A 26,932-nucleotide genomic window follows, 5' to 3' on the forward strand; every position below is an offset into this window, starting at 1 on the left:
ACCGGATTCGAGTTTTATGCAGTGCATCAGAGATTCAAAATGCATTTTGGATTACTAATTCCAAAAGTTGATAATCGTTGATAATAAACTTATTTATAATCAAGTTGTCTATAATTCATAGAAGTTAGAACAAAATGCACACATGTAAATGGTGAGAATATAAATTTGTTGGGCCGAGAATGAGCCCAAAGCAGAGTCCGCCGGTATCCCCAAGGGTACTGACTACTGAGCCCAAAATTACTAAGAAAAAAAAAGAAAAAGACGAGTGTTCGTGAAACTGAGGTTTAGGAGAGATGTGAGAGGAAATCTCGCCGGACGTAGTTGAGATTCTTGTTCGCTTCGGCTGTGAAAGGTTGGGAATTTGCAGATGAGGTTCGATTGTGCTCTTGGATTGTTATCCTTATTGATGATTTTGTAGTTATAATTCAGAAGGAAAAAAAACAAGTGCAAACAAGGATGCCCAGAAGCCTATCTCGCTCGCCGTCGTATCGGAGAAGGTACTCTCCGTCTCCTGTCGGTCACCGCCATAGCAGAAAAAGCAGAAGAGACCGCAGCCGCTCTCCTTATTCCAGGTCTCCTCACTTACTTTTCTGTATCTTATTAACAGTTCGTATATGGATGCTTTGAGCTAAAAGAGAGAATTTTTTTTTTTATCTTAATTGGATTATTTTCTATTTAAATTTGATATTTTTAATCTAGATGTTTTACATTGGGCGTCCGGATCGATTATCATGTAACTATTGTGGCTCCTCTGACTTGGTTTGATTTCAATTGATTCATAAGATGACCTAGTGTACTGCTAAAATTATATGTTTCACATGGCCTTTTGCTCTGGTAGCTTGTATTCGGTGCCTGTGATGTCGAAGTTGTCTGAGTTCTATCGAGTTGCTATTGTAGAGTGCAGGAGATAGAGAAAGAGAGAGGTAGGGAAGGAGGAGTTTTGGTTATTAATTATAATGCATTGCAATTTTAGTGCAGGAGAAGAAATCGTTCCAATTCCCGCCATAAAAGTCGTTCACCAAGTTATAGGCGTCGTAAAAGTAGGTCTCCAACACCGTGGAGTCATAGAAGAAGGAGAAGTAGGAGTAACTACTTGTCACCTTCACCCAAGTCTCGAAGTCCAAGCCTTCCATCCACCCAGCGAAAAAGTGCCAATGGGAAACTTAAGAAAGAGGAGGAAGAAAAGAAAAGGTATTTTTCTGATTTTTACTATTGGCTTTTGCATATCTTGAATGATATCTCATTGCGCTATATTTTGACTATATTTGATTTTAAGGTTTGTTCAAATTTGTGCTTGTTCATTTAACAGGACATTTTCACATTACCAAAGCACTTCGGAATATAAATATACACGCACTTCATTTGGGTTTTCTCTGTCACTAGGTCATATTGTCATATTGTGCTTGTTTATGTTCTGGTCAAGGCTCAGTTGCAACTGTGAGCCGATGACCTTAATGTGGATTGCATTAAAAAGGATCTGTTGTGTCTTATGCTGTTTAGGAAATGGGTCATGTTTGTTATTGCTTTATGGACCAGCTTGCTCTTTCTCTAACCAAGTTGCTCCCAATTTTGTACTTTGGTTGATAATGAGCAGATCTGGTGATAATCAAAGAAACACTGCCAGTATCTTTTCATAAACTGTAAAGTGGTGGGCCTGTTGGAAGAGTTTGGTTTAGTGGTTCATGAGGTAGAAGCAAATATGGAAAAAAAATTTGCCTTACTTTCTTTTCTTTTCTTTTTTTTTCCAATTTGTTTTAGTTTTCGTTAAAAATTATATTCTCAAATATGTAGTTAGAATCTAATGGCCATTAGGTTATTTTTAGATTTTTCTCCACAGCCTTATCTGAGTCATATCTAAGGAGCTTTTGCATACTTGTTGTCATTTATCTTTCAGCTATGAGTCTATGACCTCTTTGATTTTGTGTTCCTCACGAGATTTTTGTCATACATCTGATACTAGCTGGAGAGGGATGGATAAATTTTGGATATCTATCTTATTGTTTTCTTTAGATTGAATAGCCAATGGAACTTATGTTAAATAAAATTTTATGAAATTTTGGGCTTAAGATGAAATTTTATGTTGCCCATTTGCATATCAGCATATGTAAGTATGTAACCATATGGATTCTATAAGTCTTCGCCCTGCTTGCTGATTTTACTTTCTGTTCAATAACTGTTGCCATTCTAACTTTTGCACTGGGTAACAGGCATCAACGGGAGGCAGAATTAAAACTACTAGAGGAAGAGACCGCTAGGAGACTGGAGGAAGCTATTCAAAAAAATGTTGAGGAAAAGTTAAGCTCGGAGGAAGTTATGTTAGAAATAGAGCGCCGAATAGAAGAAGGTCGAAAGAGGTTGTTTGATAATGTTGTAGCTCAATTGGCAAAAGAGAAGGAAGCTGCTCTTGTTGAGGCAAGACAGAAAGAAGTAAGTATCGTATACTTATTTGTCTTGGCTTGATAAATTTGATACGCGATAGGATAATCCAATTCAGTATAGTGTTTGGGCTGGCATGATAAATTTGATAGAGAAAGTGAGGATCGACATGGATTTTAGTTTATTTAGTTTCATTTAACTTGAGCTACAAGACACGGATTAGTTTACATCCCAATCATGACCCTGCAATCTCAACTTTGCAGCCATGTTATAATTCCAAAATCTTACTCCCTTGTGATCCATAAGGTGTCTCGTACGTTGTCAATAACTATCTTGATCAGTCCATAAAACCCTATTATATGCGGCTACAAGAATTTTCCAGCACTGTTCAATACTTCAATCAATCCCTTACATGTTCAACTCTAGAAGTTCACAAATCTGCAAGGAATCCATGTCAGACTTTCCATGCAATTTCAAAAACGTAAATGCTCTGCTGTTCCTAGCTACCCTATTAAAACCTACCCTGAAGAACCAGAGTGGCTAAAATTCCAAGTCTGTGTTACATTACCTCCTCACGTTTCTGATGATAGAGGTTAGACCGTTAGAATCCACTGGATGAAATTCCAGACATCTCTTCCTTACAGAAGGAATAGGCAATTGTAAAAGAGACTGAAACATGATGATGTACCGGCAACAAAATACTATTTTAGGCTTTTGGTATAATGTAAAACTTGCATGTACTCTCTTGAAGCTAACCAGTTTAACCCAACCTATGTATGGGTTAGCAGAGTCTTGAAATTTGAAAAATACGGTTTTAACACGTTCAGTATTTACTTGATGACTTGGATTATGTATGCCCTTGGAGTTAAATTTTGTCACTATATGAACAAATAGAAGATCCTGCAATGTTCTTCTTTGACCAACTGCCCAAATTACTTGTTCTTTGCCTTTCCTGGGTAGTATGCTGCAGTATCATCACAGTGTTTTCAATTGTATGAGTTGGTGAATCTTCTGCTTCTTACTGAGAGATTCTCTTTTAGAAGGAGTTACAAAATCCACACAGACATTTTCCTTAAATCGGTCTTTCTAATCCAGGAACAAGCTCGAAAAGAGAGAGAGGAACTGGATATGATGCTGGAAGAGAATAGGAGGAGGGTGGAAGAGGCACAGAGAAGCTTAGCTTTAGAGCTGCAGCGAAAAGAGAAGGAGCGGTATCGAGAGTTGGAGCTGATTCACAGACAAAAGGAAGAGGCTGCTCGGAGGAAAAAGCTCGAAGAGGAAGAAGAACGCTCAAACCAGATGAAGATGTTGGGTAAAAAAAGATCTCAGCAGAACTCTTATGGAGTTGGTTTATAATGGTAACTTCAATGGACCCCTTTCTTTTGTTGCATAAGTAATTACTGATCGATTGTGTCCTGGAGTATCATGTTGTTTGGTAGTTGTTCTGATGCCTTAATGGACTGATGAGCACTGGCTTGAAACTGATTTCTGCCATCTTAGAATATCGATTGATTATAGTAAGATCTAGGAAGTGCACCTATGAGAATGAGGCTAGACCCTCAGTTATTTTGTCATCCGATCATAATTTACCACTCCATTTGTTGGATATGGCACAACTCATTCACAAGTAAAGGGGAGTATGAGGGTTAAAAATCACACATCAATCTGGCTTGGCATAACCCAACCGAGTTGTTTATAAGCAAAGTCAATTCCTCTCACATTGAAGATGCATATAAATAAAACGTTGAGGTAAATTGTTATACCCACAGAACTGGAGCCCAAAGGGGACAATATCTTTGTAGGCTTAGTATGTTTGTTGCCCCAATGTAATCCCCTCAAGACACGTTTTATGGGTCTAAGAACAATTGGCGACGGCCCATAAAGTATAAATCTGTGTGAATCAGAGCTCATAACGGACAATATCCCAATATCTTCAATGTGTTGGACAATATCTTCATTGTGTATTGGGTTGGAAATTTCGACAACTTTTAGTGTTCGGACTTGACTCATGTAAAGTCAAAACAATATATTAGTATTTGTAAATGCAATAGAAAGTATCGAAGAGTGATTATGTGTCATTGTAAAAGTCAATCGTCAAACAATTTGATGATTCAAATCATCTTTCTTTCCTTGCAAAAAATCCAAGAATGTTTAATACTTAATCAAACCCTGACCCTACGTTAAGGTAACTTTTGATCACCCAAAGATATTCAAGATTTCATTTTGATCACTCAAAAATCAAACGTTTCAAGAAAGAAAGAACGGGATCATGTGGGTATTTCTTTTATTTTTTAAATAAAGTTTTATATTGAAGAAACCAGTATTTGATATTTTGATTTCATCGTTTTTTAATTTTTTTTATTAAGCTTTCTACATCACCAACGTTTTTAACCCCATTAACGTCGTTATGCCAACTAGGCTATATTAAAGGGTGCAATAATGGTCAACATGACTCGTCGGACATTTGACTGCCCAGAATCCCCACAATTTGCCCGAGTGGCCAAAGTATAGGAAAAAAATTATTGGGTGACTGACTCGGAATGTTTGATCTTTGGGTGACCGAAATGAAATATTGAGTATCTTTCGGTGATCAAAAGTTTACTTAACCCATCAAACGGTGCAATAATGGTCAATGTGACACGTCGAATATTTGACTGTCTAGAATCCCACAATTTGCCCGAGTAACCAAAGTATAGCAAAAAAAAGTATTGGGTGACTACTGACTTTGCATGCTTGATCTTTGGGTGAACAAAAAAAATCTTGAATATCTTTCGATAACCAAAAATTTACTTAACCCATGAAACTCCGGTTCCACGGTCCGTATCTAAGTTTCCACTCACATCTCCATCAATTAATAAATTCCAATGGAAAAGTATAATAACAATTGCTGTTTCTTCTCCGCTTAATTTCCACAAATTCAACTGAAATATGGTCGTCCTGGTTGTTCTGTCTGTCATAGTCTCTGCGAGACTGCGACTTCCTCTATCGAAACATTAAACAATATTGAAAAATTACTAGCTTGACTTCGGTTTTATTGACTTGCGTCAACCGACGTCCACACAAGGAAACATTTTTTAAAAATCCATTAAACTGAGAATCTCAGAAAACCTTAAAAGAAAGGCAACATCTTTCTCCGCTGAGACGATCAGGAACTGATCATCAGAATGTTCATGGCAGTTGTGTTTTTGTTCTCGCTTGGTTTTCCAATTACCAGTAAAGCTGATCCATTCTACCTTTACCATGACTGTCCAAATACCACCACTTTCACCCCAAACAGCACTTACCAATCCAATTTCAATCTCCTCCTCTCCTCTCTCGCCTCCAACTCCACTAATACTGATGGTTTCCACACCTCCACCGTCGGCCAAACCCCCGACACAGTTTATGGCCTCTTCCTCTGCCGCGGCGACCTCTCCCCCGATGTCTGCCAAAACTGTGTCACTTTTGCCACCCAAGATATAGTTCAAAAGTGTCCTGTTGAGAAACTGGCTTTTATCTGGTACGACGAGTGTCTTCTTCGTTACTCCAACCAGTCTTTCTTCAATACTGTGAACGAAGGGTCTATGTTTCGTATGTACAATACCCAGAACGCCACAAACCAAACCAGCTTTAATGAACGTGTGCGAGCCACCATGAATGATTTGGCAGCTCAGGCTGCAAATGGCACTAAAAAATTTGCGATAGCAGAGACGAATTTCTCGTCGTTGGATGTTTTGTATACTCTTGCGCAGTGCACTCAGGACCTATCCAGTAATCTCTGCAATAGATGCCTCCAGGTAGCCATTGGAAACCTTGTACCTGGGTCAATAGGAGGAAGAACTCTGTCTCCTACCTGTCTCGTTAGGTACGAGACGTACCTGTTCTTTAATAAGTCTGCGCTTCCGGCGCCACCACCATCACCTCTGTCTCTTCCTCCTCCTCTTGCTAGTGGTGAAGGTGTTACGTAAGTCAACGTAATATTCTACTATTATGTATATGATTCATAGTATCTTTGGGTTTCCTTATCAGTAGGTGATTGATACCCACTATCTCACTAATAGGTGATTCATTGTAATTATATATATTACCTCATTTGAGAGAGAATAACATAAGACTTTAATCCAAACATTAACATGATATTGAAGCCTCTCTCTAACCCTACTCACCCACTTCTTCTTCTTCGTGTATTCTAGCTTAAACCCACGGCAGTCTGTGGTGTCTTGAGACAAAAGACATGACAAAACATAGTGAAGTACTTCCACTTACAATTCCAAACACGGCAACAAGTGATTCTAACGGAACCATGGGGAGCTCGAGTGGGTCCCATGAAACCAATAACATGACTGTTTTACCTTTCGGTTCAGATTAAGTGATACGAATTTCAAAATCTGGTCGGGGATGATGGAAGTACATGCAGCCGGACAAAATAAGCTTGGGTATCTCACTGGTCATACTAAACTAGTGGATTTGAAGGATCCTGACTACGTAAAATGGTTAACAGAAGATGCTCTAGTGTGGGGCTGGTTGCTAAGGACCATGGAATAGCACATCCTTGGTTTGTTCATTGAACTATCAACAACAAAGTCACACAGATGTTCTATGATGGTGTTGATGAATCTTAGTATTATGAATTGCGTTGCAAAGCAACGAGAACAAAACAAGCTGGCCGTCAGGTAAATCTTTACTTTGCAGAACTGAAAAGTGTATGGCAGGAAATCGACAGAAGACGCCCCAACAAGATGGTTTGTGCCGCAGACATAAAGACCCGTAAAGAAGAGATCCAACAAGACAGAGTATATGAGTATATGATTTTCTTGCAGGACTCGATGATGGTTTTGATGCCATCAGAAGTGTTCTCCTTCGGATGAAGCCAATCCCTGGAATAGAGGAGTTTTTCAATACTGTCAAACGCGAGGCACAAAGACAAATCACTATGTTAGGAGGCAAAGATGACAGTCTGCTCGTGGCTATGGTAACCAAGTTGCCACTAAAAGATAACTCACGGCCACTACGTGACTTTGATGAAGTTGAAAAAGATAAACTGAGATGCAGCCACTATAATGGTACTCGGCATACCAAGGAGACTTGCTTTGAAATCCACGGATATCCAGATTGGTTTCTAGAGCGCAGAAAACAAAACCGAGGGAAAGGCAACAAGCGAGCAAGTCAAGTGAAAATTGCCACTAGCAACTCTGGTGTTGCAGCCATAGCAGCAGGCCAGTCTCACACATCACCTATAACTGAGTTCCAACCCGAGACTGATTCTATCAATTCCAAATTGTCACTCCTAAGCATGATTTCACCAGAAGAAAACGATGATCATACAGGTAATATGGGTGCTGCTTTAACTACTTCTACAGATCGTGACACAGGTTGGATCATTGACTCTGGGGCTACAGACCATATGACCTATGATCCAGCTCTCTTACAGTCCAAAATACATCCTCCACTAGATAGTATTATAACAACAAGTGGTAGTGTTATTCTTGTCACTGCAACGGGTTCTGTAGAGCTTATTCGCAATCTTTCACTACAAAATTGTTTACTTGTCCTTGCACTATCTAGTAACTTGTTGTCTGTAGGACAATGACCACCCAATTAAACTTTGTTGTGCTAATGTTTCCAATGTTTTGCCTCCTTCAGAATATCTGGACTCAGGAGATCATTGGGCGTGGTACTAAACGGCGGGGGTTGTACTATGTGGAAGATATTGCTTCAGGGCGTGTCTGCCAAGTTCAAAGTAGTGACAGAGGCAAAATCAAGTCAAGTTGATCCACTTATGCCATAGAAGGTTGGGTCTTGCATCTTTTGGGTATTTACGGAAATTAATTCCTAGGCTATTTCAGAATGTTTCAGATTTTTCTTTTGAATGTAACGTTTGCACGTTGGCGAAAAGCCATCGCACTCAATTTCTGACCAGTTCTAATAAAAGAGTAGTTCCTTTTGAGTTGATTCACTCGGATGTGTGGGGACCCTCCCCTATAACTACCGTGCCTGGAATTCATTGGTTTATCACGTTTGTCGATGACTACACCCGAATGACTTGGGTTTATATGATGAAAAATAAGAGTGACATAAGAGCAATATTTATAGTATTCTATAACATGGTCCAGAATCAATATTCTCTTCCTATTAAGGTATTACGTTCCGATAATGGTGGTGAATATATTAACCACTCAGTTTCTTCAGGACAAAGGGATTCTACATGAGACTACGTGTCCTTAAACCCCACAGCAAAATGGGATTGCTGAAAGGAGGAATAGACATATCCTCGAAACTACACAGGCTCTATTAATTGGCGCAAGTGCTCTCAAGACATACTGGACATATGCCATCACATACGCGGTCTATCTTATGAACAGGATGCCATCTAGTGTTCTAGCCTTTCAGGCTCCGTTGGCTACCCTAACGGATCCTGTGTCTAACTGTTCATCGCTATAGTTGGAACCTCGTGTTTTTGGCTATGTTGCATATGTGCACTTGCCCAAGAATCAACGGAGTAAATTGGATCCATGTGCAGTACGGTGTATCTTTCTTGGGTTTAGTCCTCAACAAAAAGGTTATCGATGTTATAATCCATCCACACAACATATGTACGTCTCAATGGATGTTACTTTTTCTGAGGATTCAATATTTTTCTCTCCTGCCCGAACTGATCATAGTCCTCAGGGGGAGTCTCAAAATGTGGAAGACTATTCTCAGTTTAGTATGGTATTGGACGTACGTACTCATTATGGGGATCAAGCATGTGCATGCCGTATTAATGAGAGGGTGGAATCTGTTGACCAAGCTATTGATGCATCTGGCGAACCCAAGGTGAATATAACTGGAGCTTCTGAACCCGTGAATGCATCATCTGTAGTACCAGAAGATACAGTGTCGTGTACAGCTGAAGAAACACATATTACTGATAGATTGTATCCTAGAGTATCATGTTGTTTGGTAGTTGTTCTGATGCCTTAGTGGACTGATGAGCATTGGCTTAAAACTGATTTCTGCCATCTGAGAATATCGATTGATTATAGTAAAATCTAGGAAGTGCACCTATGAGAATGAGGCTAGACCCTCAGTTATTTTGTCATCTGATCATAATCTACCACTCCATTTCCATTTGTTGGATCTGGTACAACTCATTCACAAGTGAAGGGGAGTATGAAGCTTAAAAATCACACATCAATCTGGCTGTCATAATTCAACCGAGTTGTTTATAAGCAAAGTCAATTTCTCTCACATTGAGGATGCATATAAATAAAACCTTGAGGTAAACTGTTATAACCACAGAACTGGAGCCCAAAGGGGACAATATCTTTGTGGGATTAGTATGTTCGTTGCGCCACTTTAATCCCCTCAAGACACTTTTTATGGGTCTAAGAACAATTGGTGACGGCCCATAAAGCATAAATCCGTGTGAATCAGAGCTTAGAATGGACAATATCCCAATATCTTCAATGTGTGTTGGACAATATCTTCATTGTGTATTGGGCTGGAAATTTCGACAACTTCTAGTGTTTGGACTTGACTCATGTAAAGTCAAAACAATAGATTAGTATTTGTAGATGCAATAGAAAAAAATATCAAAGATTGTGTATTGGGCTGGAAATTTCGACAACTTCTAGTGTTCGGACTTGACTCATGTAAAGTCAAAACAATAGATTAGTATTTGTAGATGCAATAGAAAAAAATATCAAAGATTGTGTATTGGGCTGGAAATTTCGACAACTTCTAGTGTTCGGACTTGACTCATGTAAAGTCAAAACAATATATTAGTATTTGTAGATGCAATAGAAAATATCAAAGAGTGATTATGTGTCATTGTAAAAGTCAATCATCAAACAATTTGATGATTCAAATCATCTTTCTTTCCTTGCAAAAAAATCCAAGAATGTTTAATACTTAATCAAACCCTGGGTTAAGTAAACTTTTGATCACCCAAAGATATTCAAGATTTCATTTTGATCACCCAAAGATTAAACATTCCAAGGAAGAAAGGACGGGACCATGTGGGTATATCTTTTATTTGAAGAAACCAGTATTTGATATTTTGATTTCATCATTTTTTAATTTTTTTTATTGAGTTTTTCACTTCACCAACATTTTTAACCCTATTAACGTCATCATGCCAACTAGACTATATTAAACGGTGCAATAATGGTCAACGTGACACGTCGGACATTTGATTGCCTAGAATCCCCATAATTTGTCCGAGTGGCCAAAGTATAGGGAAAAAACATTATTGGGTGACTGATTTGGAATGTTTGATCTTTAGATGAGCAAAATAAAATCTTGAGTATCTTTCGGTGATCAAAAGTTTACTTAACCCAGCAAACGGTGCAATAATGATCAACGTAACGTGACACATCGGACGTTTAACTACCTAAAATCCCCACAATTTGCCTAAATGGCCAAATATAGCAAAAAAATTATTGGGTGACTTGACTTGGTTCCACGGGTCCGTATCTAAGTTTCCACTCACATCTCCATCAATTAATAAATTCCAATAGAAAAGTATGATAACAATTGCCGTTTCTTCTCCGCTTAATTTTCACAAATTCAACTGAAATATGGTCGTCCTGGTTGTTCTGTCTGTCATAGTCTCTGCGAGACTGCGACTTCCTCTATCGAAACATTAAACAATATTGAAAAATTACTAGCTTGACTTCGGTTTTATTGACTTGCGTCAACCGACGTCCACACAAGGAAGCATTTTTTAAAAATCCATTAAACTGAGAATCTCAGAAAACCTTAAAAGAAAGGCAACATCTTTCTCCGCTGAGACGATCAGGAACTGATCATCAGAATGTCTTCTTTCAGAATGTTCATGGCAGTTGTGTTTTTGTTCTCGCTTGGTTTTCCAATTACCAGTAAAGCTGATCCATTCTACCTTTACCATGACTGTCCAAATACCACCACTTTCACCCCAAACAGCACTTACCAATCCAATTTCAATCTCCTCCTCTCCTCTCTCGCCTCCAACTCCACTAATACTGATGGTTTCCACACCTCCACCGTCGGCCAAACCCCCGACACAGTTTATGGCCTCTTCCTCTGCCGCGGCGACCTCTCCCCCGATGTCTGCCAAAACTGTGTCACTTTTGCCACCCAAGATATAGTTCAAAAGTGTCCTGTTGAGAAACTGGCTTTTATCTGGTACGACGAGTGTCTTCTTCGTTACTCCAACCAGTCTTTCTTCAATACTGTGAACGAAGGGTCTATGTTTCGTATGTACAATACCCAGAACGCCACAAACCAAACCAGCTTTAATGAACGTGTGCGAGCCACCATGAATGATTTGGCAGCTCAGGCTGCAAATGGCACTAAAAAATTTGCGATAGCAGAGACGAATTTCTCGTCGTTGGATGTTTTGTATACTCTTGCGCAGTGCACTCAGGACCTATCCAGTAATCTCTGCAATAGATGCCTCCAGGTAGCCATTGGAAACCTTGTACCTGGGTCAATAGGAGGAAGAACTCTGTCTCCTACCTGTCTCGTTAGGTACGAGACGTACCTGTTCTTTAATAAGTCTGCGCTTCCGGCGCCACCACCATCACCTCTGTCTCTTCCTCCTCCTCTGGCTAGTGGTGAAGGTAAATCTGAAACCTTCCCTTTCTAAAGTTTCTTTCCTTACAATTTCTAAGTATTTTTTTATCTTATTTAGCCCAAATCTTTGTGGGTATGCTATGCCTAATCAATCAGGTCACATTAATTGGAACCCACCAGACCTTTAGGAGACTGGGTGTGGCTGCCATGAAAATGGAAGAGAAGCATCCCATTAATTCCAATATTTTTGTTATGCAGGAAAGGGTGGACTCTCAACAGGAATAATAGTTGCAATTGTTGCTGCCATAGTTGTGTCTGTGGTGCTTTTTGTTATAGGCTACTGTATCTTAAGCAGGAGAGCGAAAAAGAAATATATGGCGGCATCAGGTGATGATGGTAAGGAGCAATTTTACCTTATCTTGGAATCCCATAAAAGAAAAGTATATTTTATTCTCATGTGTCTTAGAATATTCACCTCTTGTGTCATGCAGTTGGGAATGACATGACAACTGTGCAGTCCTTGCAATTTGATTTTGCGAGCATTGAAGCTGCCACGAGAAAGTTTTCTGATGATAACAAGCTAGGCGAGGGAGGATTCGGTGTGGTTTATAAAGTAAGAAATTAAACTAAATGTCTTGAATTTTGTTTCAATCTTGATTTTGTAAGTACCTCAAGAACTGGTATATGATGATTGTTGGAAAATTCTTAGGGGACACTTCCGAATGGACAAGATATCGCTGTGAAAAGGCTATCTAGAAATTCCGGACAAGGAGTAGAAGAATTTAAGAATGAGGTTGTATTGGTAGCCAAGCTTCAACACAGAAATTTAGTGAGGTTGTTCGGATTTTGCTTGGAAGGAGAAGAGAAGATACTTGTCTATGAATTTGTCTGCAACAAGAGCCTGGACTATTTTCTCTATGGTATGATACAAACAAGAACATTACTGACGTATATTGTCATTACAAAATCATTACAGATTGGTAGAAGATTCATGTATTGTATCCATTTGATTCTTATTCTCTGCAGCATGACAATGACTTTGCTGTGGATGAATTTGCAGATCCTGAAAAACAAGGTCAGTTGGATTGGTCAAGGCGCTACAAGATCATTGGAGGAATTGCTAGAGGAATTCTTTATCTTCATGAAGACTCCCGTTTAAGAATTATTCATAGAGATCTCAAAGCAAGCAATATATTGTTAGATAGAGATATGAACCCAAAAATTTCAGATTTCGGAATGGCAAGGATTTTCGGGGTTGATCAAACTCAAGGAAACACAAGTAGAATTGTTGGGACCTAGTGAGTTTAAAATTCTTATCCTTCACATTCCAAACTGTCAATTGCTAACATCGATCATATTCTGAATTGTACTCAAAGATCAGTAGAAAATGGCCTGTGATGTAATGTTCTTTCATTTCGCATCATATCTGACATTGCTCTATTAATTTTGCTTCTCAGCGGATACATGTCCCCAGAGTATGCCATGCATGGACAATTTTCTGTGAAGTCCGACGTGTATAGTTTTGGAGTTTTAGTTCTAGAGATTACAACTGGGAAGAAGAACACTTCTTTCTATCAGACAGACGGTGCTGAGGACCTTGTGAGCTATGTGAGTATGATATTCACTTGTTTTTAGCATCCTTTGCAGAACAAACAGAAAATCTTCTTATTTCTAAACTGATGTACCATGGCAGGTGTGGAAGCATTGGAGAGAAGGAACACCTTTAGAATTGTTGGATCCTACTTTAACTGACTCTTATTCAAGAACTGAAGTGATGAGATGCATCCATCTTGGGTTATTATGCGTGCAGGAAGATCCCGCTGAGCGACCCACGATGGCAACAATTGTTCTGATGCTCAGCAGTTACTCTGTCTCTCTACCTTTACCTCAACAACCAGCATTTTTTTACCAGACTAGAACAGACCAGAGCTTGATCCTAAGAGGGCTGGAGACTGATCAATCCACAAGCAAGTCCGAGTCACTGCCGCCTTTCTCAGTTGATGAAGAACCAATTACCGAAGTTCATCCTAGATAAATTGAACCAGAACTCTCAACCGTTTCGGTGAAGAATTAAAGAATATTTTGTTATCTGCATGCTGCAGAGCCCCATTGTACACCTAGCATTCTTAGTTTCTTACTATTTAAAAGTAAATATGTAGCAGCTATAGTAGTCATCACATTCCCAAGCCTTTTTTTTTTTTTTTTTTGGAATTTTCAAGTTGAAACGTTTGAATATCCGATAATCAAGTTTGACCTGGTTAATTCTTTCAATGAAGAAAAGTTTCATTACCCCTTTTTTGATGATAACACTGTTGTGCAAAATCACCAAACCCACAGACAATGCACTCTAATGTCGGAGAAGAATACAAGTGCGGATTGAAACTCATCACATACAATGATTCAAGCTCTCTATCACGCTCTAGGTGTTTTTTCTCTCTATTTTCGACGCCTCTCTCAATTGGGTCTGAACCCTACAAGTTTCTATTTATACAGACTATCCCGAAAAGGTAGATAATCAACTGCTGTCCTGACAGAACCCTGGCCTATCCGGACAGCAGGTGACTTCCTCGAGCGGCTTCATCCTGTAAGGGGCCTCTTGACTCCACGGTGTAAACATGCTGTCCGGACAGAACCCATCTGACAGCAGGTCTGCTGTTATATTAACCACAAACATGTTATATTAACTATAAAATTTTCAAACCGTAACTTGAGCCGCTGATGGGCCACATAATCTGTTACAGGCTCCCCGATCTCGACCTCTTACCAAACTGAACCCAACAGCCCATACCTGATTGGTCCCAAAGTCTTTACAACGTAAGCCCATCCATCCATAGGCCCATAATGATTAACGCTTCATCGAGATTCGATAATCATCGCTTAATTGCTCCTCCGACCTCTCAATGCGAGCAGTCTCGTTGGGTTTTTTTTTTTTTTTAAATCTATTTTGATGTTTTTTCATAAACAAATTAGGGAATATTTGGATATTTATTTGTTCTAGAAACAATACTCAAAATTCATAAAACGCAACGAAACACTCACTCAGATAGATTTCTCATAGTCTCGAGCAGACTTTCCACTAATGTGGCAAGAAATGAACTATAGGTAGCTAACACATGCTTATGTGGTCTTCAAAGAGATACCGTGCATAGTCTGTATATATCAATTATGAGGAAATAATATTGCAAACATATTTTAGCACCCCATATATATATTACACACAGTATCCGTAGAGCAAACTCACACCGTGTATGTTAGGAGCAACAAGAAAGCAAAAGAAGAACAAAAATGAAACTTGCATAGGGAACCACGAATAGTTTACAGGACCTAAATGAATTTGTGTTGACACTCACCTATGTTGTGTACTTGTATCTCATAGAGGTCTTGAATTCGAGCATCTCCCATCTCCTTCCATGTAATCTAAAAAAAGAAAAGAAACTTGTATAAACTAATTAAGAGTATATCGGCTATCGCCAACCTAAATGAATTTATGAGTTCTACATGTTTCACACGATTCACTTGTACATACAACTCAGTAGCTGGTATCCCTATCATATTTGATATGGTTATTGGGTCAATCATAATTAATTATTTCAAAGTACATATATACTCCATTTTGGATGATCCCTATCTTGAGAGATTTTAATGATTTAGACCTCCAAAATTTTCCAACCTCACTAAAGTCGGATCCACGATGCACATTGTACACACATGAGAAGTCAAAGAATAGGACCATTTTGGTTGACTAATTGTGTACTTAAATGTTTTCTTATCTAAATCATCATAAATATTAGAAGATAAGTGTTAATTGCCAATGGTGGGCCACACGTATATCTTTTCCAATTGGAAGAGTTGTGTGGAGAATCTTGTACGTGGCCTTGTACCTTTCCATTTTCATGGAACTAAAAAAGAACCATTCTTGTTTAGTCCACTTCTTCTCTTATCCTTTTGTTATCTGTATTTTTTCTTTTTAGGATGATGTTGTAGAGGTATCCCGTCCAGACTTTGTCTAGTTTAATAAAGGTTTGTTTCTTTAAAAAAAAAAAAAACCATTCTTGGAGCAAAATAAAATACAAGAACGTTACTTGACTCTATGTTCTATGGATTAAATCGAACACATTCCATTTTGAATGATCCTTAGTCAATTACCTCTATTGATTGGACTTGTAGAATATTTGTAGCCATTCCATGTGACCGACGACTATAAAGGAAAGCACAAATGACTTAGCAATTTCATGGTTATAATCATGTTCAAGACTTAAGTTTAATATATTGCTTTCTCCTTTTTTTAAAGTAAAGAAAGTATTAATTGTAAATGGATATTTGCAAGAGCATCGCACAAATTCAACTAAAACAATTAAAAAAAGTATTGTTCGTTCTAGACCTAATATCAGCATGATTTCGTCTTTACAAGTTTTGTATTGCTTTAATTGAATGGTATTACTATATATCTCAAGCTTCCAACTCAGTCAAAATTATTAAAAAATGGTCTTTTTAAAATAGAAGAGAGAGAGTAAAAATTGTTATGATTATGTTGAGTTAGAGTGTGTTTGGATTGAGGGATTTAGGAGGAATGAAAGAAAAAGGAAGGGAAGGTAGAACATTTTTCTCTCTCTCATATTTGAATAGATAAAAAAGAAAAAAAAGAAAATTAGTTTAATTTACTAATTTATCCTTATTTTATATGTTAAAATATTATGTACAAAGGCAAAATAAGTTTTTAACTTATAAATAACCTAATTAGTCACTCCTTCCCTCCAAATGACTCCATTTTGGGGCGGAATAATTTTGATAAAAATTTATTGAAATATTCCTCCCAAATCCCCTCAAACCCCTCCCCTTAATTTTTTATAAACTATCCAAATAAAAGAATTGAAAGGAAACTTCATTTCTCTTCTCTCCAAATCTCTCAATCCAAACACACTCTTAAAATCCAATTTAGTGAAATCTAAGCAACTTCAAGTTTCACATATATATAAACACGTGTGATATAAAGAGAAGATAACTTAAAGGAGTATGACTGGGAGGGGACGGGCATCCGAATATCTACTAATATCTCCAACACCTTTATTCATTGCACCCACCAAAAACAATAGTAAAATATATTTGTAAAGTAGGATTGACATGAGCGATGGATATCAATCTAGTAGTACAATCTTGGTACAATACCATGGTATATTATATCTCCCACCACCTTTACCAGTCCAATGTGATCCTCAACATCGAAAACGACCCTGCCAATTAGTCCACTATAGTCTGTATTTTAGCAGCATCATTTTGTTAAATCTTCAATTATCTAAAGAACGAAAAAAAAAAAAAAAAGGAATTGAAATATTGTCTTTAGATTTGCAACACCGATGGGGGCGATGTGGTGTGGAGGGTAGGTGCTTGAATTACAATTAAAAAAAGTTAAGGTGGGTCACTAACGATTTACAAGACACGTAGGTAGGGACAATCGAAAAACTTTAGGTATTGTGGGGTGCTAGTCGAAGAGGTTCTGACGGTCAAGTCCGTAAGGCCAAAAAAGGGAAAGGAGTGCATAGGATGCAAGAATGAAGGTTTTGTCTGCAGTGAGAGGCACAACAGGGGATAGTGTTTGGGATCTGTAGGTTCGATGATGGACTGCGAGTTAGTAGGCTATTTCAATGAGGGCTTTGGGAGTAAATGTATTGAGTTTTTGTCAGAGTAATAGACTTACCATCTTTAGGAAAAAGGTAGGATATTCATAGTTAAGCTGAGCCACATGAAAGCGAGGTGTTAGGCTAACATGGAGGAGAACGATTTGCAGAAGACGTGTGTCAAGAAAAGGAATGATGTGATCATTGGTTGGCAAAGATAATGTTTGAATTGCGGTTCATCGTCAAAGATTGGACAAGTCTTGTGCTAAATCAAATAATTACTCACACAATAACACCAAATAGGTTGATCAATCAAGCATCCAATCACCAAATAAGAAAGTAAATCAAGCAAGAAGTAAAGAAACACGAAATTTACAAGGTTCGACAAATTTGCCTACGTCCTTGGGCGGTAAAGATCTTTTTCACTATGTTGGAGAAGAGAAATCCAAGTGGAGAATCCACCAATACAACAAGATTAAGCTTCTAGAGCTCTCTCTCACTCACAAAGAATGTTTTCTCTCACAAAAGTCGGCTCTCAAAGTGTTTGTGTGAACTCAGGAAAAAACCCTTACAAAAATTTGAATTTATACTACAGACTTCGTCATCTAAGGCTGATCGATCAGACTGGGTCCTAATCAATCGAATTTTACCTCGGGTATGAAATATGGAATTCTGAACTCGAGGTGTCCGGACAGTAGTCCCAGATTTGCCCAAAAAACTACTCTTCAATGGTACTGCTTAACACAATAGCTCTTCAATGCATGAATGAGCGAATAAAACCACAACAAGTTCAAGTCCTGAGGTAGGTTCAAGATGCCTGAAGGAAAAGGCATATGGCTGAAGGCTTGCCAGTGATTGACTATGCATGAGGTCGAGGTGTAGGCAAGTGGTGATGTGAATATGTTATATGAATGAGCAAGTTGACATTTTCACTAGTTGAATATGAATCTTAATTTTTAACTAGATATTAATTAAGATCCTAATCGAGAAGATGTAGAAATATGGGGGGATCCTAATCAAGTAATCAAAATGAAGTACCAAGCGGCCATTTCTTTTGACCAATATCATTGCCTTTTTGAGAAATCCAAAAGGTGCGTTGTCTTCTTCGCTTAATCGCTTGCATTGTGATGATGATACATATATAATGCACTATCAAAATCCTTAATATTAATGTATATAAATAAATCAATTGGTGTTGAATAGCACACATAAGCACATAACATAATATAATTCTAATTCACTTTAAAAAGAAAAAAGAAGTGAAGGTTGATAATCAAAGATCCAGTCTTGATGTGGTTTTCAACTGGGGCATCCCTTGTGCACGTATTGTGACATAGAGCGTGGTGGACAAAGCGATTACGATAAGAAATACAACTTCTACTTGCTCAATTCACCGAGAACTGAATGAAAGTAGAGTTAGAGACTCTAATGAGAGTTTACAACCTTAAATAATAGGGTTATGACATTCCTCGAGAAAAGTCAATCTACCTTCAATGAATTCTCGCTGCATCATATTGCCGGAGACTTAAACCCAAAACCACAAGACAATCAGACTTAGAAACACACACAAGAAATTAAAAGTATGTTTCATTGCAAAAAAATAATTATTATTCAAGGTCTAATTAGAATGGGAAAAAGGGGTTTTGTTATTTGTGGTACAGTGAAGGCCAGGGTCGTTTCAGACTTTCAGTTGGGCACTTTGATTAATGAGGCACAATTTTGTATAGGAGAATGAGCAACAGTAACGTCTCAATCCAGCACCAAAGAGTTAGTTATAAGGGGATTTGAATAATAAACAAAGTAGTAGTAGTCGTCGTCCTCCAAAAGCCTACCACCACTAATAGTAATAGGAGGATTCCGTATACTGTACGAACTACCACCCAAAATAAACACACTTTTTTCTCCACACCACCACCATATATATATATATATATATATATATTCCTTCCCACTCACATACGAAAGACTACTATTATCAAGATGGAGGAGGAAAACAAGAAGAGCAAAGTAAAGAAGGGGTGGCTTGTGGTGGAGGTAGGATTACAAGAACAAGAACCAGATGGAGAAGAAGATTGTGGGTTTCAAAGGTTTGTGATTCCGATATCATATCTGTACCACCCTCTTTTCAAGACTCTTTTGGAGAGAGCTCATGAGGTTTATGGGTACCATTCGGATGGTCCGTTAAGGTTACCTTGTTCTGTGGACGATTTTCTTCATCTCCGGTGGCGGATCCAGAAGGAATCCGATCATCGTCACCACCATCATAGCCGCCACCTTCCTCTATCTTTGTCCTTTCACTCTTGTTAGACTACTATATCTATACATACGTAGATCTAATGTCGGTATATGTATCGGTGTTAGATTAATGTTCCTTTTTTTTTGTCATGCATCCTGTGCTCGCTTGATGTAAGATAGATCATCGGCCTTTTACGCACAGTGAATGAATGAACTGAAAATCGTATACAATTCTACGGCGGACTATCCTTTGTATTTTTTTTTTTTTTTAATACAGAATCGGGGAGGCTTAAATTCGATGGCTAAAATATTAAATATGTCCTTAGACTATCACATTTTTCTCTATTATGTCCTTAAATTATTTTTTTTCTTCATTCTATCCTTAAACTATTATTTTCCACATGGTTTCTCTCCTCAGTCAACTTTTCGGTGTTGACTCCGACGAAAATGCTGACGTGTCATCTGAACTCCGACGAGTTTTTTATTTTATTTTATAATCACATGGATGTCACGTCAGCATTTTCGCCGGAGTCAACACCGGAATGCTGACTCAGGATAGAAACCATGTGGAAAACAATAGTTTGAGGATAGAATGAAGAAAAAAAATAGTTTAAGGACATAATCGAGAAAACTGCTATAGTCTAAGCACATATATAATATTTTAGCCTCTCTATAAGGTTTGATTTCGAGTTTTAATTCAAATGAAATTGAATTAGAGACAACGAGTACTACGGACAAAGTTGGTTATGGGCCCAAACTGTTAATGGATATGATAAAAGTGCCATACCAACTTGAGTGAGTGTGAGCCAGATAAACAGTTAGAAAGATTTTTCTTTTTTAATTAAAATTAAATCACATAAATATTCTACTATTTTTCTCACGTGTTTTTTTATCATATCAATTGAAGACATTTTGGGCTTTGAATACGAGGGTCAGTCTGATTTGGGCTTAAAATGTTCGACTACACGAGGCTCGGCCCATTTTCAAACCCTTACCCCAAAAGAGAATGAAAAAAGGGCTTTATCCTTAAAAGAGCCCAAAAAGAGAGAGAAAACGGGCTGTAATGTTCCGAACCGGGTCAGCCCAAATAGCATAAACCTGGACCTCTCTCTACCCCGAGAAATCCGCAATATATCGCGCATGTTCGGCTCCCTCATAAAGCCTATCATCATCATCATTAACCCATAATTGCAGCAATCCCCAGATATGGTCCCCACGTAGGCCCTACGTGTCAGTCAGAGCTGTTAATACATACACTCGCCTTCTGTCTTTGGACCCCACACACGCTTTGCTCGTAGTACAGACGCATTTAATAACCTCACGTGGCGATCCCTGCTGCGTTCAATGAGAGACGAATCTGGACCGTCCGTTCCTTACTTGTGCTTTTTGACTAGCCGGTATGATCTGTCCTCCTGGGATAGTGGGGTCCGCATACATCACGGCGATTAATTTGAAATCGTAAACCTTTTGTTGTTGTCGTTGTTTGGTTATAGGTTTATTTTCTTCTCCTCGTTAGTCGGGCTCTTTCTTGCCTTAAGGGTCCTGATCCGTTGCCTCCGCTGACACCGACTTGCCCGGTTTTCAGGTATAGATATATTGTAGCCGTTGGATGAAGGCATTTGGACGGATTAGATTTCGAGTTCCATATTCGCCGTCTTTGCCGTGACGTGTTACACGGAAGACACTGTTTGGCGTCACTCCCATGCCCTAAATAACCATATTTGTAGAAATCATTTAACAACTTTCTTTTCTAAGATATTAAAAAATATATATGTGTACACATTTGAAGAACACTAAGCACCCAAAAAAAAAAAGATTTTTCACGTCAAAATTAGTTTGCAATATAAGCATAAGATTTTTTTTAAAATTGAAAACGACACCATAAAAACTTATTTTTTAGATAGCTGACATGGATCTAAACTTTAGCCGATTAACTCGCTCATACTATAAATAAATAAATTTTCGCATAATGTTACATCATGACTTAAACATGTAAACCAAAGTGCATTTTTAAGGAAAGAAATCAATCAAATTATAATATTATGACATAGCTCATTGCTCAGTACACAGTAAGAGGAAGATCTCCATTGGAAGTTATTAAAGGAAAATGTCTTTTATACTTTTGAGTACATTTACCAATATTAACTTCTTTTGTGGGACTTGAATTTTGTACCACCATGACATACCTGAAAGCTCATGATCTGCAACACCTATTTCAATGTTCATCAGAGGGAGTTTTAAAACATATACATACATACATATGTGTGTGTGTGTATATACACTGTTTTGGAAAAAACTAACCTTCATTAGGCAAGATACATTGGAATATCATCGCTCCATATCACATTAATTACACAATGATTTTTCTTTCTTCATTTCAATATAGGTGCAAAGATCTATCATAAAATAAACATTAAAAGTTTCACCATATAAATAAATAAATTACTGTGAAATCTACGCTACCAAATAAGTACAAGAAATTAACCAAATTAATTAATGCAGGTTTGATTCATTGTCCTGCTAGCATTAAAAGAATTGAAATTAATTATCTAGTTCATTGAATCTTTCGAACATATTTGACCATTGAATATGATAAATATGATTAGGTGAAGCTACGTAACCTAAACTATAGAGAAAAGGACCAACAACTACGCTAGGTAGCTTAAACTGAATTTAAAGAAATTGATTATTCGGAGACAAGAATAAATAGATCGGACACCAAGAACAGCTGGTGTATATATATATATATATATATATATGTACTATAAAATAGTACATCAGGCTTAATTTGAGTGGTTGTTTCATGTCCAATCAACAGAGAAAAAGGACCAAAAGGCTTTGAATATATGAATGACTTAATGGGATAAATAATAATAATTCAACAGAATATAATTAATAAGACTCAAAATTTAAACAATTCTATAATAAAACAAACTAATTAAAGAGATAAAATTAATAAAAGATTATAGATGATGAGTGAGCTGAGCCCTAGGTGGGCGTGCGTGGGGTATTGAAGATCAGAGGAACAGTTGAAAGTAGGAGAAGAGAGAAGCTAAAAATAATAAGGTAATGATGATAGAATCGCATTCAATATATACATACATTATTATGGGGCCTACGTATAAGAGGCTTGTCTCTATTGTCATATAATGTTGTTTTTTTAATTAAATACCCATTTTGTCTCGTTCTGCTTTTCTGTTTCTGTCTTCTGTTTCCGTTTGACTAACAACGACAACAATCAGAGGGAGAGGGAGAGGGAGAGGGAGAAAATAATAGAGATTATTATATTGTTATCGAAAATAATATAGATCCGAGCAGTTAGTATTTTAATTATCTTAATTGTTGAGTTCGATATATATGATTCAAGTGAATTCGTGAACCGTACATGTTTTGCATGATGTATATGAAATCTTGTGCATACAACTCAATAATTGAGATATCAAATTTATGATCATTATTATCTTGTTATTAAGGGAGTCAATAACCATAAAAAAAAAAAGCCTAGGAAATCAAAGATAATAAATATGGGTTTAGCATGATTTTTAGTGGTGGAGTAAGTACAGGTGAGGTGTATGCTTTTGAGGGTGGTTTATCCAAGTTTTATTAAGGACCCCATTTTCTCATAAGCTAAATTAGGTACATTTGGCCATTTGGGTCTCTCTCTCTCTCTCTCTCTCTCTCTCTCTCTCTCTCTCTACTCCTCTCTTTCTCAGGCTTTTGGATTCTATTTATATACATATATCTCTACATTTGGTTGTGGTGTGGGTTAGCTAAGGTTCTTCTATCATCATAAGGGTGTGTTGAGGGGAATGTTGGCTGGCTCGAGGCTTAAACAAAGGTTGTGGGTTCTCAAGGGAACAAACAGTCTAGTACTAACGTTGTTAAGGCTTCGGACCAGGCTTCATTCCCCTCAAACATGTATGCACGTTTGATGTTGCTGATCTCTATTGCTAGTTAGCTATATATTATATATGTGAAGGTTAGGGTGAGAGGAATGTTGTCTGGCTCGAGGTCATCAAGGTGTGATTTTTGATCTTTTTCATTCATGTGAAGTGAACAAAAATGGCCTAAATGATTCTCGGACCAGGCTTCATTCCTCCCAACCAACATTCATTCACTGTTGCAGTTCTCTCTTCAACTTTCAAGTACTGGAGGAAGACACACACACGTATATATCACTTGTTTTGTGGTAAGTAAGTTTTCATGTTCGGTAAATTGTCGGGTTTTTCCGATGGACATGTTGGGATAGAGAATTCTCGGTTACCAAAAAAAAAAAGAAGAATTTTCTGGTTTTTAACTAGCTTTTGTATCATCATCAATTTCATTGCTCTAACTCGCTAATTGTGTTGTGTATTAGTAGTGCAGGTTGTGATTTCTATAGAAAACTGTCTATATGAAAGCATATACATGTGTATGTATAGTTCAAATTCTATATGCATATCTGGGTTTTCTTTTTTCCTTTCAGGGTCTATTCTTCTAGCTACTTGATGACCAGCAGGTTCTAGCTAAGGAGTTTCTCTTTGATTGCAATTCAACAACTTTGAAGGGTCTTCTAAGCTTTCTCACTAGCTTGATGCAAGATCTCACATGGGTTTCAATTTTTTGTTTCTTCATTTCAAGCAAATGAAACTTATCTATATATATATATAAATATATATATGAGATTTATTTATTTTTCTTAAGCTCTTAATTGTAATTAAGCACCATGTATGGCAGTACTTCACCTCCTCCTCCTCCTCCTTCTTCTGCTCCTCTCTCTCTCTCTCTGTGTATACATATATACATACATGTATATATATATATATGTGCATTATAATACACAAGCCCACAAAAGGCAGTTGTTAATCATTCTTAATTAGGGTGCAATAATTGATACAAGGAACCATTAAACTACTCGAATGTTCATTTCACGTGGACAAGATAGAATGTACTGTAAGACTGTAATAGAAGAGTAAAACACCCTATTACATGTCAAATACTTGCCTGCAAGGCTGCAACCCCAGAACTAGGAGCCCTAGACCCATATAGTCTTGTAATTCTTTTTTTACCATTTAATTCCACTACTGTTTCAAATTAATTCAACCCTTTTTTCCCACTTCACATGGGGATGACCAGGACTCCATTCCTTCAAATTAATTCCAGCATTATTTAATTCCAGAATTATTAGAGATAAAATGAAGATGAACATTTCCTTAATTGGTATATAATGACAAACCCTAACCCATAAAGCTGATAACATTTGCAATTAAATTGTTTTTTTACAACTTTTTAATTGCTTTGATGATAATACCCTTAATGGGTTATTTCAATTCAATGGAATTTCTAATTTTGAACTTTTTTTTTGTCACTGATAATGATCTAGCTAGCTCCTTTTCTTGAAAAGAAGAGATATGGGGGGTGAAGACCCCATTGAAACGTAGCTATTGAATTTATTGTGATTTTGTAATGTAATAGAGATGTGAATGAACATATTTATGGCACTGTCATGTGGAAGAGTGAGTGATCATGAAGAGATAGATACCTTACATACATATATACATTTATATATATAGACACATATGTTAACTGTTAACGAGAAAAGCCAGCGAGTTTCTCGCTCATCACTAGATCTCATATCAATATATATCAACATCATCGTCCTAGCTCTCACACAATTCATGCAAACGAAAAATCTAAAACCTAGAACCAAGAGAAAAAGAAAGAAAGACAGAAAGAAAGAGAGGATGAACATTTGTGGGTATTACTTATTAGACCTTTTTGAAGCCATTGAAATCAGTTTACTATGCTTGGAAATACATAATTGGCTTGATGATCTGAAATAGGCTGGCTGGTTGGCTTTTTCTCTGGTGGAAGGAAGTGAAGAAGTAGAGAGTACAAATTTCTAGCTTTTGAAAAGCCAAACAACATCAATTCCAGGGAGAGTAAATGACGACTATCTGACTTTTCTCTTGGGAAATGAAACCATGAACTTTGTTGTTGTGTCATAAAGAAGGAGACCATCACCTTTTTTCTGTTCCTGCTTTGACAGCTTCGTCATGTATTTATTGTCAATGCACCTCTTCTATCTCTGTACCACTCGGCACCCGCATATCCATGGCATGTATATATATATATATATATATATATTTTTTTTTTTTTATATAGTTATACAATCTGAGTACCGTTTTTCATTTAATATATAATGCATGTGTTATATATGTGTATTACAGAGTTATCATGTCTTCATCTAACCCAAATTATTTTAAGTATTATTTTATGGGATAATGGAGTTGATTGTGGTAGCTCTTTATAAATATAGGAGGGTTGCAAGTTCAACTCCAGTGCACAGCAGTTTCAGCATTATTTCTTTGCATTAGTCAAAGACTTTGTCTAGTTAACTCTCTTTTGTGAGTTTCGGCCTCATTCTCCCTACACGACAGCTTAAGCTTAAGCCCGATCTTACTTGTCGCCAGCGTGAACTGGTTCAGTTGTCCGGTGGGCATCTTCATCTTGGGCTGGGAAATTCTCAGTGTAAGTCACATGGGAAAGAGAGAGGGAGAGTGTGAATACTTGAGCTTCACGTAGATGTGTTGTTTCTGTCTTATTAGTGCACATACATATGTGTAGACTGTAGAAGGAGGCAGATGGGTCCCGTACGTCCTTGTATCAAATCAATACAGTCTGTCTGTATTTTTCTTCATATATACTGTTAGTTCCACTTTTTTGTCTAACGTTCAAGAAGCTGTGCATCAGTGCATGCATGCTTCGAAGTTCAAATCTTACCCTTCATTTCATTTCATGTCCTGTCCTGTCCCTTCCCTTCCCTTGTGAGTGACACAACAATATTGTCATATACAAATGTTGATTATTACAGGGTCCATGCTTTATATATTTCGGACAGGTGGTGCACTCCCTCCACAAGGGCTCAAACATGGTGCAGCACATCACTACGAGGTTTATGGGGCAAAATAGTAGGTTACAAAAAATTGTCCTATGTTGTTTACCATATTTAGGTTTTTTTCCATAGATACACAATTGTTTCCTTAAAATGGTCGAGAAACCATGCATGATCGATAACGTATTACCCTGCAATCTGCATAGTTCATTTGCTTTTTCTGGGCGATATTGGGCAATCAGCTGAAATTTGGGGTCTGGAAAGTAGAAAGAAAGTCACCATTGTGTAACAAATACAATAAAGCTGGCTAGTCAAT

General features: G+C 37.5%; 3 protein-coding genes across 4 annotated transcripts; all 3 read left to right on the top strand.

Moving 5' to 3' along the window:
- The first annotated feature begins 225 nt into the window (after positions 1-225).
- On the top strand, positions 226-3,982 carry LOC119980934 (uncharacterized protein At1g10890-like). 2 transcript variants are annotated; one of them, XM_038823845.1, is made up of 5 exons: positions 226-352; positions 430-572; positions 979-1,191; positions 2,208-2,427; positions 3,472-3,982. In XM_038823845.1, the coding sequence occupies exons 2-5, from the start codon at positions 457-459 to the stop codon at positions 3,730-3,732; spliced, it is 810 nt and encodes a 269-aa protein (XP_038679773.1). In that variant the 5' UTR covers positions 226-352; positions 430-456; the 3' UTR covers positions 3,733-3,982. The 2 variants fall into 2 exon arrangements, with proteins under 2 accessions (XP_038679773.1, XP_038679763.1); XM_038823835.1 differs by having other exon boundaries at positions 242-572.
- A 1,502-nt stretch (positions 3,983-5,484) lies between these two features.
- Positions 5,485-14,140, top strand: LOC120011606 (cysteine-rich receptor-like protein kinase 10). The gene is made up of 7 exons (XM_038862759.1): positions 5,485-6,306; positions 12,151-12,288; positions 12,384-12,505; positions 12,602-12,812; positions 12,953-13,190; positions 13,350-13,500; positions 13,586-14,140. The coding sequence occupies exons 1-7, from the start codon at positions 5,541-5,543 to the stop codon at positions 13,925-13,927; spliced, it is 1,968 nt and encodes a 655-aa protein (XP_038718687.1). The 5' UTR covers positions 5,485-5,540; the 3' UTR covers positions 13,928-14,140.
- A 5,312-nt stretch (positions 14,141-19,452) lies between these two features.
- LOC119982865 (auxin-induced protein 6B-like) lies at positions 19,453-19,966 on the top strand. Its single transcript, XM_038826453.1, has one exon. The coding sequence runs from the start codon at positions 19,488-19,490 to the stop codon at positions 19,812-19,814; it is 327 nt and encodes a 108-aa protein (XP_038682381.1). The 5' UTR covers positions 19,453-19,487; the 3' UTR covers positions 19,815-19,966.
- Positions 19,967-26,932: the final 6,966 nt, after the last annotated feature.

This window comes from Tripterygium wilfordii, chromosome 2 (genome assembly GCF_013401445.1).
Source record: "Tripterygium wilfordii isolate XIE 37 chromosome 2, ASM1340144v1, whole genome shotgun sequence".
NCBI lineage: Eukaryota > Viridiplantae > Streptophyta > Magnoliopsida > Celastrales > Celastraceae > Tripterygium > Tripterygium wilfordii.

Coding starts and splice junctions, on each gene's coding strand:
- LOC119980934 (XM_038823845.1), top strand. CDS start 457: ATGCCCAGAAGCCTATCTCGCTCGCCGTCGTATCGGAGAAGGTACTCT. Junction 573..978: donor AGCCGCTCTCCTTATTCCAG/GTCTCCTCACTT, acceptor ATTTTAGTGCAG/GAGAAGAAATCGTTCCAATT. Junction 2,428..3,471: donor TTGAGGCAAGACAGAAAGAA/GTAAGTATCGTA, acceptor TTTCTAATCCAG/GAACAAGCTCGAAAAGAGAG.
- LOC120011606 (XM_038862759.1), top strand. CDS start 5,541: ATGTTCATGGCAGTTGTGTTTTTGTTCTCGCTTGGTTTTCCAATTACC. Junction 6,307..12,150: donor TCCTCCTCCTCTTGCTAGTG/GTGAAGGTGTTA, acceptor TTTGTTATGCAG/GAAAGGGTGGACTCTCAACA. Junction 13,501..13,585: donor CTGAGGACCTTGTGAGCTAT/GTGAGTATGATA, acceptor GTACCATGGCAG/GTGTGGAAGCATTGGAGAGA.
- LOC119982865 (XM_038826453.1), top strand. CDS start 19,488: ATGGAGGAGGAAAACAAGAAGAGCAAAGTAAAGAAGGGGTGGCTTGTG.